Consider the following 15,505-nt stretch of genomic DNA (forward strand, 5'->3'; position numbering starts at 1 on the left):
AGGAGAGAGAAAAGCCCCGCGCACTTGCTGCTTTTTACTGCAGCAGAAGCAGAGGAAGTCGTCCGAAGGATGAAGTCTCGCGCATCCAGCAGCAAAGAGCATTGCTCTTAATGAAAACCACATTTCATTTTTATATTCAGACTTTCCATTTGTGATTATTCTTTTTTTTCTTTCTTTTTTTCACTTTTTCTTTCGTAATAACGTGGACATTTTTTCCCCCCCAAGGGTAAACAATGAGGACTACTGGTGCAGTGGACTGTTTGTACTATTGCATGCTCATCCTGCAGCTTGTGCATCTGCCTGCTGCCAAGCAAGTGCTCCGGTACCGCTTAGCAGAGGAGGGACCCGCCGATGTCAGGGTGGGCAACGTAGCCGGCGACTTGGGCATCCTGGCCGGGGCTGGTGAGGTGACTTTCACTCTTGAATCTGGCTCAGAATTTTTCAAAATCGACAACATAACAGGTGAGCTCACCACCAATGACAAGCGGATAGACCGCGAGAAATTACAGCAGTGCCAAATGATCTTTGACGAAAACGAGTGTTTTATAGATTTTGAAGTGTCTGTGATTGGACCAGCGCAGAGCTGGGTCGACCTCTTTGAAGGAAAAGTCATCATTTTAGATATAAATGACAACACCCCATCTTTTCCTTCCCCTGTCCTGACTCTGTCTGTGGAGGAAAACAGACCCATTGGAACTCTTTATCTGCTGCCCACAGCCACAGACAGAGATTTTGGCAGGAATGGAATAGAGAGATATGAGCTTATTCAGGACAATGGGGAAAACTCAAGGCGCTTGGGGTCTTCTGGGGATCCATACTCTGGGAAGAGGAGATTTGAGGAAGGAGCGAGCAGGAGCAGCGTCTTTGAACTGCAAGTTGCTGACACTACTGATGGAGAGAAGCAGCCTCAACTCATCATTAAAGGGGCCCTTGATAGAGAACAGAGAGACTCCTATGAGCTCACATTGCGCGTTAGGGATGGTGGAGATCCCCCTCGCTCCTCTCAGGCCATTTTGAGAGTAATGATCACTGACGTGAATGACAACAGCCCTCGGTTTGAGAAGAGTGTGTATGAAGCCGACCTAGCAGAAAACAGCTCCCCTGGTGCCCCCATACTACAGCTTAAAGCGGCCGATGCAGACGTGGGGGTTAATGGTCAAATCGAGTATGTGTTTGGGGCAGCCACAGAGTCAGTAAGGAGGCTGCTGAGGTTGGATGAGAGCACAGGGTGGCTGAGTGTGTTGCACCGCATTGACCGCGAAGAAGTGAGCCAACTGAGATTCACTGTAATGGCCCGTGACCGAGGCCAGCCACCCAAAATGGACAAGGCCACAGTAGTGTTAAACATCAAGGATGAGAATGATAATGTCCCTTCTATTGAAATCCGAAAAATTGGACGCATTTTCCTTAAAGATGGGGTGGCTAACGTGGCTGAGGATGTGGTGGTGGACACACCCATTGCCTTAGTTCAAGTATCAGACCGTGATCAGGGGGAAAATGGCATAGTTACCTGCACAGTGGTAGGAGATGTGCCTTTTCAGCTCAAACCAGCCAGTGAGATGGAGGGTGAGCAGAATAAAAAGAAGTATTTCCTGCACACGTCTGCACCACTGGACTATGAGGCCACACAGCAATACAATGTGGTCATAGTGGCAGTGGACTCCGGAAGCCCAAGCCTGGCAAGTAATAACTCTCTTATCGTTAAAGTGGGCGACACTAATGACAACCCTCCTATCTTCAGTCAAAATGTTGTAGAGGTGGCGTTCCCTGAAAACAATGCCCCTGGCGAGAGGGTGACAACAGTGGCAGCTATTGATGCAGATAGTGGGAAGAATGCTGAAATAGCTTATTCCCTGGACTCATCAGTAAATGGGATTTTCTCTATTGATGCAGACAGTGGAGACATCCGAATAAACACCATCCTGGATAGAGAGCAAACAGAACGCTATGAATTCAAAGTGATAGCTAAAGATAAGGGTATAAACACCCTTCAGGGTTCTGCAACTGTGGTTGTCCTTGTGGCCGACAAGAATGACAATGAGCCAAAGTTCATGCAGGATGTGTTCACCTTCTATGTGAAAGAAAACCTTGATCCAAACAGCGCAGTTGGCATGGTTACAGTGATTGATGCAGATAAAGGACAAAATGCAGAGATGGGTCTTTTTATTGAGGAAGAGGAAGACATCTTCTCCATTGAGAATGAAACTGGGACTATTTTCTCCACATTGTCCTTTGATCGAGAGCAGAAAACTACGTACACATTCCGTGTTAAAGCTGTGGATGGCGGTGACCCTCCCCGATCTGCCACGGCCACAGTTTCACTCTTTGTCATGGATGAAAATGACAACGCACCAACTGTCACTTTTCCAATAAACAGCTCTTACACCCTTCTTCCTCCCTCCAGTAATATCAGAACAGTAGTCAGAACGGTCGTAGCCACAGATACAGACACTGGCATCAACGCCGACCTGAACTACAGCATTATTGGGGGCAACCCCTTCAAGCTGTTTGAGATTGATGGAGGCACTGGGGTCATTTCACTGATGGCGAAACTTGAGCAGAAACACTATGGCCTCCACAGACTGGTTGTCCAGGTGAATGACAGTGGGCAGCCTTCACAGAGCACAACCACGCTCGTTCATGTGTATGTTAATGAGACTCTTTCCAATTCTACAGTCGTAGATGCCCAGGTGGCTAAGAGTCTGAGCACGTCTCTTAACACTAACATTGCCGGTGACCCCAACTATGATCTAAGCAAACAGCGCTTAAGCATAGTAATTGGAGTAGTTTCCGGCATCATGACTGTCATTCTCATCATTCTTGTTGTTGTCATGGCCCGTTATTGCCGGCCAAAGAATAAGAATGGCTATGAGGCTGGGAAGAAAGATCATGAGGACTTCTTCACACCACAGCAACATGACAAATCCAAGAAGCCCAAGAAAGACAAGAAGAAACAGAAGTCCAAACAGCCTCTCTACAGCAGTATTGTCACCGTAGAGGCCTCCAAACCTAATGGGCAGCGCTATGATGGCGTCAACGAGAAGCTGTCTGACAGTCCTGGCATGGGCCGCTACCGTTCAGTAAATGGTGGACCGGGGAGCCCAGATCTGGCGCGACACTACAAGTCCAGTTCTCCACTACCAACTGTTCAGCTTCACCCACAGTCACCAACAGCTGGGAAAAAGCACCAGGCAGTTCAGGATCTGCCCCCTGCCAATACCTTTGTTGGTACGGGAGATAACATTTCTCTTGGATCTGACCACTGCTCTGAGTACAGCACTCAAACTATCAACAAGTACAACAAACAGGTAAGAAGACACATTTCAATGTTCCTTTGTTTCCCTCCACCACTCTTAAATGTCTTCTGCTTCTTCCTCTTAGTGTTCTCTACTCCATAATGCTTTCTGACAGTGGTAGTCTCAGTAGTCTTGTTGTCTTTATGGTGCTAATGTGTGTCAAGTTAGCGGTATTGATCTGTTTTGGTTTGGAGTGCCATTCACGTGTAATATTGAAAGAAGAGAGGTTTAGATAAGCTTGGGTAGGGATACCTTTACCACTCGGCCAAACATGCCCAACTTTTTTACTTTCATCTCACAATGTGTTGAAGTTACCTTTTCCGTAAGGGGTGTCACAGCTTGTAACCTTGGCAAATGTGTGTCAGTGTTGCCTGCAGCTCACATAAGGATTTGGTTTGCAGTTATTCTATCCCAAAGGGGAGCATGACAGAAGCTGACGCCCCCCCCCTATTTATGTCAAGCCATGACCTGCCCTCCCTCTGTGACAAGGTTTTCTTTTCTTCTTGAAAAAGAGGGAGGAAAGGACAAAAAAAAAAACTAAAGAAAAAAAGCTACTTTGATGCAGCTTTGCAATCATTGCAGGTCAGTTTTAATATTTGTTTGAGCAGGAACTCCCGGCAAGGAGGTCATAATAACATCGTTTTTATTTGACCTTAAAGTGTGCATGAATTCATTGACTTAGCAGTAAATATGGGCCTTTATATTTCACTGCCCTTACTGTGCCCGGGAATTGTGTACAAGCTTATCCTTTTGCCTGTAACGAATAGTCTGCAACCTGCTTCTCCTCCACCCTCTAGCTTGTATTACTTCCATTCTTTGCCAAATACTTTTCTCCTGTTTCCCCTTGACTTATAGTTTTCTCTTTTGCGTGTTTGCACAAAGAAATTGCAGTTCCATTTGATATTTAGATGCAGGAAATGCTAGCTTGTATGGATACAGTCTTAATATATAATTCTGTCAGCTTTCGTACCGTTAGGTGAAGTTAAAACTTGATGAAACAAGCTGATTTTTATTTTGCAGGAAAGAGAACAATATCCGTGTACATTAAAGTCTAATGAATTATTGATCTTTCTTTTGCTTTGCCCCAGCACCACTCCTTTAGAATTCAAGAGTGCAACTTACTCACTTGCCCTTTTATCATTCTGTTTTCCTTTACTTAATAGTGTTACCGCTGCTCACATTTTTATGTTAGATTCTCATTGCAGTCTTCCGTTTTCAAACTCTCCTTTTGACATGTATAAAACCTCCCTTCATCACTTGTACTGCCTTTCTCTCCTTCCTCTGTAGTCCTTGCAGTGGTGCTTTATGCTTAACAATTTTTTTCTTTTTGCCTTTTTTTTTTCTGGCTGTACTTCCTTTTTTAATCTCCACTCTCATCTCACTATAACCCCCCTGCCCCTCCCTCTTGCTGTTTCTCCTCTCGAATCATTTCATCCCCCTTTACAGTTCTCCCTTCTCTTCCCTTGCTCTGTCTGTTACAGCCTCTAATATGGTGTATTCACTGAACTGCTTCCCAGAGTGTGAGGAGTGTTGTTGCTTTCGGATGTCTCCTGCATAATTGAAAGGGCACTCTATTTGCTGCTGCGGCAGCAGCATGTATTGTGTGTCACTATGCGCCGCTTATATAATTATTTATTTACCCTCTACATTAATACTGCGGGAACCTTTATGGGCTGTGCATTTGTTAGAGTACAGCGTCTTGGAAAAAAAAAAAAAAAAAAAAAAACTCAATGCACAAAGAAGTATTTTTTTATATTCAGATTTGATCTACATGAATTGTAATGGAATGGCACAGAAAGTATGTAATGATCTAGTAGGCAATATCATCCACATTTTACTATGTGATGCAGCTGGTGTGGCATTTATTACACAATAGCCAGCAGGGATTCAAACTGCATTTTATACCTCACAGGCTCAGTAAATGCCGACTGTGGAGACATTCCACCAGGGTGAATAGGGTGAAATTTAATGACTACACAAGAGAGCTAATTGAAGAGAAGGTGTTTGCTCATGTGCTCCAATTATGGCATTAAACAGCCACCTCTTTATTAGATTAAGTAGTGGAGTGGTCATGCTCTTGATTTTAGGGACATTTAGGGACATTACATCTAAAAATACTCTTTTTTTTCTGGTAAGGGCCACTTCATTTTCAACTAAAAGACATAAAACACTCAAGGACACAGTCAGTAAAAATGCGGCAGACAGAAATCGTGTCTCCAAAGAGAAAAGATGACACTCCACTTTTTGCAATATATATATACATACAAATCATGTCTAAGAGACAACTAAAAAATCTCCCATGTGTATGTGTTTAGGTTGAAACAGACAGGCAAAAGAAAGACAGCCCTGTTAGTGGTTTGGAGAATGGCCCCTACTGTTTCACAGGGGACTAGAGGTTGGTTGAAATGTAGAGAGGACAGGGAGGGAGACATGGAATAGGGCTGAACATTAGCTGTAATCTCTGCAGTATCAGATTTTCTTTCTCCTTCTTCGCCCACCTGATCTTACAATAACGGCACAGACAACCTGCTCGACAGGTAACCAGGCAACTTTTCTTTGTAGCCAGGTAGACATTTAAACGGTCATTAAGCTTTGCTAAGTATAAAGGAGAAGCTGGAAGCTGCTAATCTTGATCTTATCCTGTGATTCCTGCCTGTGTTACGAGTTGTATATTCCCGGGTTTTACTGTGTGCACACAACGGTATGCTTGATCTTCTGCTTCTTATATCCCTACGTACAGTTGATGCATCCAATGGCTGATGAGAAGTGTTTTCTCTTAACAGAGCACTTAACTTTATTACTTTTGGCAGAAGCCTCTGTTCTGACTAGTGCCAGAAAATAATGCAGTCGAAACGTAATGTGGGGAGGAATGAAATCACTTAGCCATCGAATTAGCACAAGCCATCAGCCTTTGTTTTATCATTGCACTTCAAAGCGCCACTTGTGCCCAGGTGGATCACTTTTAATCAGTGGTGAGCCACAGCAGCTTGTATTCTGTGCTCTTGCAGCGTAGCCCCTCAGGGCAGACGAAAGGCCTGGTCCACACACCTAAACCAGGTTATCTTGCCTCCGGGTTGATGCAGCAAGCATAACTGGACGTTGCCCTTAACGCAGCTCAGAGTGCTCATTTTCCCCATGCACTAGCCAACTGTTCCTACAGTGCCAATATCGCTGGTCTCCTGCATGAGCTGAATACGACTGTGAAGCATTTGATTTGCATAGGGCAACTCCTCACCACACTCATACAGGACAAACAATATCACCATGCAAATGGAGGTCACAGGGGTGCTGTTTGTTGCTAAAACATAGGATGTGATTGCCCTTGAGGTTCCAGGCAGATCAGGAAACCAATATGGAAATGAGGCACTTTGCCTATGGCCTCATTTGTTTCAGCCAAAGAAATGTAGCTGCCTAAACACCTAACAAAAACCACAGCTCACTCTGCTAAAATACGCCTTCGTGGCCCTCTTTTTAAATGCTATTTATGTCCAAATTAGCAAAACACAAAAATACAAGTACAAACTCCCCTAATAGCTATGGGATGGCTTTACCTTAGGAAACAAAGTTTAAAAAATCAAGAGCGAGTCAGACATTTAGCTCAATGACTTAGTAATGGAGACCTTTTGTCACTATATTGTCAGAGCAGGAAAAGGGAGCATCTCTAACAAAAACAACTACACAAGCAATTATCTGGTCATTATAAGGGAATACAAATGTTTTTCATAGGAACTTAATTGAAATTCAAGACAGAAAAGAAAAAAAAAAAGGAAAAATGATATGTAAATCGTGCATTTAGTAAGAAATGAGATGATGTGCAGTGAGTTGGTTTGTTTATTGCCACATTATTATTAGTGCTTGTCCTTGGTACCGCTGACTGTGGCTAACATTATCAAAATTGTTTTGGATCTATTACGGCTTAATTCAATCTTTGACTGCTCAGGCTTTTGTTGTTTATGTTCCAAAAGGGATATGGAAGGAGTAAGAGAGCACGGTAATACTCATGAAACGGTAATACTCATGAAATTGCAGCGGGCAGCATTTTCTGGTATAATTTTGTTTGGTGATTTGAATGCATTTGCTCCAAGGCAATTACTAATCTTAGGATTAGACGTACCTGATATGCAGGCAGAAATGATGGAGAGCGAGAGGGAAAGCCACAGAGATTGCCAAAGCTAGTTGCTATAGTGTCTGCAATATTACTCTGCATAATATTTTAATACTGGTGGGGGTTTTTTTCCTCCTCTTCTTTTTACCTGAAGGGAAAAGGATGAAAAATATTGCTTCATTGCATTTTCTGTCTTTTTACTCTCTTCTTTTTTTTTTTTTTTTTTTTTTGACTTCCTCGTAATATACAGATGCATGCGAATACAGTTGTCAGCACAGGAAAATAAATACTCAACACTCAACAGAAAGGCAAAAAGCAGATAGATCAAGGGGAGGGGGGGGCAAGAATTTTAAGTGGCATGCCACCTTGATTGCTCTCCACGCTGCTGATTGTAAGTGGCGGTGTTGAGGATGCCACCTTCTTCTCGCTGCTTCTTTCAATTCGATGTAATCGAAAATGGAATTTCACTTCATACTCTGCAGCGATCACATTAGATCTGGTTCACCAGGAGAAAGCCGATTCATATTTGCAGGTTTGCCTTTCCTGTGGCACTATCAGTCACCCCTCGCTCGCCATATTGCGGGCTTGTTTTTCACGGCAGTTGTTAGGAGAAGTTTGTACAGTAAATTGACTTTTACAAGGCTCCTAAGGTTTATGATATGCTATGCCAGCCTTGTTGTTTTCTCCATAGCTGTCCTCTTGTATCGACTCCAGGAGCCAGAACCAACTAAATGAGAACATCACTTAGCTCTACTGCTGCACAACCCTGGGGAATAGTTCTCTGTCGAGGAGCTGGATCGCAACACGGATCAAACGTGAGGCTTGTTGTTTGTGAGACTAATAGGCGAAACAATGGTGTTGTGTTTATTGTGACATTGTAGCTCATCAAAATTGTAACAATGTCTTGCAGAATCAAGCACACAGCAATGCTATTTATTTTTAAATTTTCTTTTTTTTGGATTTGTTTAACTTAAAGGTCAGAGTTCAACATTTGTTCCTTTGATGTTGAGTCCAACAGGTGGCAGGTGCAGGGGATCTTTTTTCTTTTATGTTTTCTTTTTTTTAATTAGTGTATATTCTCTATGTAGAATATATTTAGACACACACTTTAGTGCAAGCTTCCGCCTCTTCCTTACTCACATGTGCAGGAACCATAGTGATGAATCAGATGAATCACTCCCTGTCAGCGCTGCTTGCACAGGTCTCAAGTGTCAAGGGAGCTGCCAGCAGGGTCCGTGGCCCCCCGTCAAGGGGTGGCGATTTAAACCCCATCTGGTATCAGCGACATTGTCATATGTGGCCTTCGTGAAGATAAGAATACAAACCATGAAAGCCAGACATGCTGATCCATAATTCCTCCCTAAATGCCACCAACTGTAAAGCTCCTTAGTGCAAAGTGATCTTGTTTATTAAGCTGAAAAGGTGAAGAAAAAAAAGAAATTTTAAGTGACATTTTGCTTCCTCGAGAGGCAGAGGAATGTGGGTGAACTTGGAAAGATGATGTGGAGCCACAGTGTTGTTGACAAGAGAAAAGTTAACAAGTTCAACAGAGTAATTGGAGCACACTTAATATGTACAACCTTCACCCAGGGTTCAGGTTCACATTGATTTCTTTTAAGGCTCTGACAGACAGGCCCCTGGTCTATCCATCCTCGGGCGTTCTTCACCTTTTCAGATCTCGACTGTGCTCGTATGTATTGAGGAACTGCTAAAAGATGGACTGAGATCTCCTGAGTGAATAAGACATAGTAAGAACTGTCAGACTAAAAGAAGAAAACATATCAGAAGGGTTTTGCGACTCTTTTTCTCTCTTTCGTCCAAATGATTTTGCTTCCTGCTAACAGGCTGCAGTAACACATATTTGCTAAGCAGAAGAGGATAATGGATATGACTCGGCTCAGGAAGGAGAGGAATAGGACAGCTTGACTGCTTCTATTAGCCCTGTTTTGGTGCGGTTCCTACCATGTGGCCCCCAAATGAGATTATATGTGTATGAAACAGGAGGTAGAGCACTCACCGACTATCCATCAAAGCCTGGGGGGACGTGTGTGAAAGTTTGTGCATGTGTTCTCAGCGGGTGCGCTCGCTGTGTTAGTGCGTGTGCACATGTGGAGGGTGCGCGATGAAGTATGTGGGTGTACAGTATGAGTTTGTGTGTGCGTGTGTTTGCGTATCCTGTGAGGGCTGCAGAAGAGAGCAAACGGGGGCCTCCGCAGTTCAGTCTCTCCATCATCCTGCACGCCAGGCACACAAGTAGCGACATGCCTAAGAGAGTTTCAATATCCTGTGTTTGTGTGTGTCTGTGTGCCCGTGCTGCTGTGTTTACTCAAGGAATGCAGTTCATTATATTTGTGTTTGTGCCTGCTTATTACATATACTCTCCACACGCATGCAAACGGAGGCAGATGATGCCTGAATGCTGAAGTGATGCTTTATTTTCACCTGTTAAAAGCCCACAATAACTTGAGTTTTCTGAATGGATGATATGGCCTTTTTTAATTTTTTTATTTGGATTTTAATGTTTGAACAGTTTTACCTGGACACCTGTGGACACCACCACTGTGATAGTCACAATACCACCTGTATAACACTGTGCAAAAGAGTAGAGATATTCATTAGCAAAGCACTGGCAGGGGCAGCAGAAGCTCCTGTATCGATGAGGCCTTACCTGGCAGAGAGCAGGCTATTAGCCAGGTCCGATAAATCTTGTCAGAAGCTGGAAGAATCTGCCTGCTTCCTGAAGAATGAAGGTCACAGGGCAGGTGGAGTTACGACGGGCCTCACAAGGTAGCTGCTATCAAATCAACTGAAATATGAAGTCCAGCTGGCTTTTTTTTCTTTTTTTTTAAAAAAAATGCTAATTTTTCAATTTGCTTCTCTCCCGGCATATATCTCCTTCTGCTTGCTCGTTTAGTATGCTGCATACATCGGTGCTGCTTGAAATTAAAATGTGAACAAGTTCTTTTTACATATGATCAATTTATTGACTTTTATTTCCACTATGTGTGGATATTAGATCTTCTCCAATGCCATACGGTGATGATAAACAGTCCGTTCCACTTCCACCAAGCTTCAGTCGTTTATCAAAAAGATATCGGGTGAACAAATGCTCTTAACCGTTCAACTTTCTTTTTTTTTATTTTTTAAGGCCACCACAGTTTACTTTTTTTCATTTTTTGCTCATATCGCTTTTGGCTTTTCTTACTCTGTTTTAGCGCTTTAGTATCTGTAATGGTACTTTCTTATGAGGCTCTCATTTTGTCACCTAATCAATTATAAATACTGCAGTGTGAGGCGGCTCCGGAGTTGTTGTTTGAGGTACTAAACTAGCAATTGCTTAACATTTATGCAAATGTGTTACGTGCAGATGTGGAGAAGTGAAGACAAGAAATACCGATGTTACAGGGTGCTCAAGAGTGTGGAAGAATAAGTCCAGGTTAACTTCATTATCGTGTGTACACACAAAAAGCTAAAAAAATATAGGATTAATTGTGAAAGCAAACTGGATGATTTTTTTGTTTTTTTTTCTCGTAATTGCTGCTTTTGTTCTATAGCTGAAGACTGTTAACAAAATGTGAAAGGGAAGGGGTGTAAAACAACCAGCGACTTTAGCTGTACTTTAACTGGCATTTCCAAATGTTGTTTTTATTTTTTATGACAAATATAGCCATATATCCATCACAATATGAATATAATTATATAAAAAAGTAACTGTCTTATATTTGTGGTTGATTTTACACCCTGAAAATCTTAACTTGTTTGGTGTCCAAATCAGTTTCTGACACTGAACATGAAATCTATAGGAGAGCTCATAATGTGCTGCAAGAGTAAACAGTACTGTATATAGTCTGGCACTGGTCCTCATATGTTGTATTTTCCCCAAGGCCAACCTTGTTGGAAATGGCAATATAAAGTGCCGTTGACTATAACGCTGGCTTTAGTCAGACAAATTCTTCTGTGGATTGAGGAGCTCCAGACATTTAATATGGTTTCATGTATTGATTTGCAGCACCTTGCCCTATAGCCTGTTTATTATCTAGCTTTGGTTTCACCTTTTGCTCGTTTTCTCACACAATCTCGGGAGATGGAGTCCTTCTTGTTATTTCACTCCCCTCTGTTAAGGGCAACAATGTTCTTTAATGCACTGTTTGTACTTTATACAAAGTGCTATCACTGAAGAACAGGGCGGTGGATTTGACTCAGAAATGAAAGGGTGAACTCAGGTGCTTAAATAAGAACATCTTCAGAGCTGTAGCTTTTTCTTCTGTTGGAGTTATGTAGAAAGAGACAAATGGGCATTGTAATCAAGACTAAAAGTCTGGTCTTTGACATGGTTCATTTACTCTGAGTTGTTCCAATGCAACACTTGGGACACAATAGCCAATTGTAAATTACAGAGTGGATTCAGTGGTGAGAAGTGCCTTGAGGGGGAGACGGGCCACAGAGGTGGGGGAAATAGGGAATGTTGTTACATTTGTTGCTGTTTGGTTCATGCTTGATGAGGTCTGGGATTGGGGGAGAGGCAAGAGCATCAATCACATTGACATGTCTGTGGGGTGGTAAAATGATTAGAATAATGGTAAACAAAACTGCTTAAACATGACCACATTTATACATACATACACATACATAAATACACACACACACACACACACACACACACACACACATATATATATATATATATATATATATATATATATATATATATATATATATATATATATATATATATATATGTATAAACATTATACTCAATTATATTTCAAAGCCAGCCTTTGCTTAATAAGCTTCACTTAATGTCAGATTCCACACTTTTAATCTGCCTGTAATGATATATTAATAACAGTCTTCAGCTGAAGGTGGCAAACTGCTGGGAACATAAGTGCGTAAAGGAAGCCTATCACAGTGAAGAGCTCTTATGAACTGGTGACGTGAGGGGTGCTTAAAGCGCCTTCGACGAGCAGCATAGTGCCTGCATGTGTGACATTTACAAGTGTGCCGTGGAGATCCCCAGCTGGACTGCGAGCGGAGACAGTAACTTTCTGTTTAATCACCATCAAAATTCTGCGGCTGCTGCAGCAAATGTTTGAGTAGCGCAGATTACTTTTCCCCGTGAAGCCAATTGCGGCCCATCGTTTGATGTCTAAGCAAATGTGCTTAACATGCATAACCGCTCTTGCCTCCCTTGCCTTCCTCTGCACATTTGAAAGATTTACGTCTGGGTGTGTGCATGTGTGTGCCTACTCTTTTGAATCTCTTTGAATAAGCTTTTCTTTTCCCTGGCAGCCTCTTCTTCCAGTGAATTGGGGACATGACATGACAATTGGAGGCCTTGTAATTTATGTTTAAAATGCCAGCGTTATCCGCACCAGCGTGACTTTGTGTGAACAAGGAGGCATACCGGCAAGGGTCCTCTGTTGCTGTTTAAATCGTATGCTTGTGTTTGCTCAGGAATCCTTGGTGTGCGATCCATTGTTACTATGGCAAAATACCTCCACCATGCTCACCCCCACCCACTGCAGCTTCTCCCATGGCCATATGCCTGGAATTTTCTTTAAAGGTTTTTATTACTCTCTCATCCTGCTTGTAACCAGTAATTCAGACACCTCAGAGCCACAAGCTGAGCTCAGAGGTGATGACCTCCCCAAAAAGTCACAGTCTTCTAAAAGGGTTGGCCCAGAGTTGGATGAGGTGTGGGAACGCCGTGTTCCACTAAACTGTTTTGATAAAGCCATCTGGGCAAGCAGGGAGCATTTCAAAGCTGAAGGTCCCTAAACACTAAATTGGCAGCAGTTTGCTTTACCACAGTGGGCTCATCTTTTCCCTGTGTCACAGCTCCTCAGGGAACCTTAGGGATTTACTGCCCTTCCCACTTTGAGTTCTTGATTCATGAGATCAAATTAGACAGTGAGAGAGCATCAGTGGATGCACAATACTTTGCTCTTTAACTCAATGCCAGTACATTGGCAATACCTCGAAAGTGGCTCACATGTTGGTTAACCATTTCCTCCTGCTTAGTGAAGTCCATGGCGTTGTGAGGCTGGTCTAGTTTTTTGATACATCAGTGCGAGTGTAAACCATCCCTTTCAGCCAGATGAGGTAAATGAACATTGTGTAGCTATAAATGGAAAAAAAAAAGCATTTAAAATAATTCAGTGACATTAACACCCCATTGCGTTAGATGTGTTTCGCAAGGTCAAGACATTCATTGAAGCGCCACTTTCAAATCCAGAGTTTTCAATCATCCCAAAGTATCGAATAGCCATGTGTCTCGAAGACAGATGAAACAAGTCGTCTGTATTTCATTTTATATCTGAGAAAAATGATGCCTGAATAACAATGAATTCATTCAGACAGATTAAAGGAACCGGTGTCAGGGATCAAAGAGGAAGAATGTTGAATTCATATAGTAAATGCCTAAGGAGTGAAAGACCAAGTGTGTGAGTGTTTGGACTGGAAGGCAGCAAAATGTAAAGCAGTCCATCACGTTTAGAGGTTTAAGGGGAAACTCATCAGCCCACAGCCAAAAGCTGGGATGACAGCAGTGAACTACAAGAGATGCACGTTTGTGTGTCTGCAGGCTTTCTTCGCTGTAATGATTCCGGGCACGTGTGCGGCGAAATGAAATGAGGCTTTGCTTATGTGGCGACATGAATTTGTCTGATCGGAAGCTGCTGCAAAATTACTTGCAGTGTTTCAACATGTTTATTTACACGTCTGAGTGATGAAGTCTCCTCTCAAATTTTCAGATTTTAATCAGAAATAAGATATTGATCCAGCTCAAATGAAGTCCATAAGGCACTGCCAGGCTGCTTCAAGAATATTCACCTCATCTCGGTTGACAGACAGCACAAGCTGCCTTTAGGAGCACTCCAGGGCTCCCGTTTGATTGCTAGCTTCTGCGTCTTTGCAGACTTTGTGTCAGAGCTCATAATGAGCACTGTGGGCAGTTCATGGTGTGTACCTCCACAAGCAAGGCTCAAGAAAAAGGCTTTGTTGCATGCGAGTCTGTGTGTCTTTGTATGTTCTTCAGGAGCTGCTGATGCTAAAGTAGTCTAATTTTTTCCAAGTATCTTATGGTCTTAAAAGTGTCTTAAAAGCTCAGCTGTTTTTATTAAAATCCCAGAATTTGGGACAAAAAAAAGTGTTTATGCCAACCATCCGGCTCTGCTGCAAACCGTCACTATAAAACTGAAAAAGTAACAAGTTTGGTCCACTCATTCACTTGCTAAAAAAGACTCACACGATCACTATTGGTGTGTCTAATTCATGTAATGACAAAATATTCTACAGATGCTGTCAAAATGTGAGCACAAGATAATTAAGAAAATCCGAAAAAAACACTTACCGTCCCTCCCACAATTATGTTAGTCTTGTTTACAGTGTGATCTGAGAGTGATGCATTGTGGGGGGAAATGGACGACACCGCCTCATGTGTTTACCTTGCATAGGCACAATGACAACAACAATTGCGACAGCAGCAGGAAGAGGCCCTTTGTGCGGCACAAGCTGATACACCGAAAGGGAGTGACAGGCTTGAAAAATTGGCAAACTGTTTGCTGGAAGGCTTCCTCGGGGCTTGGGTACCTTTGAAATCATGTGCGAATGCAGAGGAGTGTGAATGAAAAATAGCTGTGTGATCCTGCCATGTTGCTTCTGTCAAAAAAAAAAGCAGAATTTTTTTCCTCTCTCTTCCTCCAAACCCCCCCACCCACCCTTCCCTTTCTCCTCTCATTTTTTCTGTCATCCTCATCTGCCCCTCAAAGGTTTTTCTTTTCTCTCTCTGCTTCTCATCATCTCTGTTGTAACACTCCATTCTCTTAGTAACATCCATCTCTCCTCTTGTGTTTCTCACACACCCACCCACCCCCCCCTCCTCTGTTTCTCCAGCTTAGTGGACGTGGTTATTTAGGGCTTAGGATCCATAAAACCCGCCTTAGGTGTGTTTGCTTTTGTTACTTTCCCAAAACGGTGCATTGACTGCCACATTGTTAGCTGCTGATCCTTGTTCAACCACTGCCCGTCAGAAGAGTTTCCTGTGGTTTAGTGGCAACTTGACACTGAGGTGGAGCTCTCTAATTCTATCAACAGGTTTTAAGTA

The 15,505-nt window shown here is 42.7% G+C and overlaps 1 protein-coding gene across 1 annotated transcript in view; it reads left to right on the forward strand.

The window, feature by feature from the left end:
* Positions 1-233: 233 nt before the first annotated feature.
* pcdh7b (protocadherin 7b) overlaps positions 234-15,505 on the forward strand; it is a gene marked incomplete at both ends in the record, with an annotated part of 107,428 nt that continues 92,156 nt past the window's right edge. Inside the window, 1 exon segment of the mRNA XM_079257413.1 lies at positions 234-3,308. Coding sequence (XP_079113539.1) covers positions 234-3,308 — 3,075 coding nt within the window.

The sequence above is a fragment of the Telmatherina bonti genome (assembly GCF_933228915.1).
Source record: "Telmatherina bonti genome assembly, chromosome: 18".
Taxonomy (NCBI): domain Eukaryota; kingdom Metazoa; phylum Chordata; class Actinopteri; order Atheriniformes; family Telmatherinidae; genus Telmatherina; species Telmatherina bonti.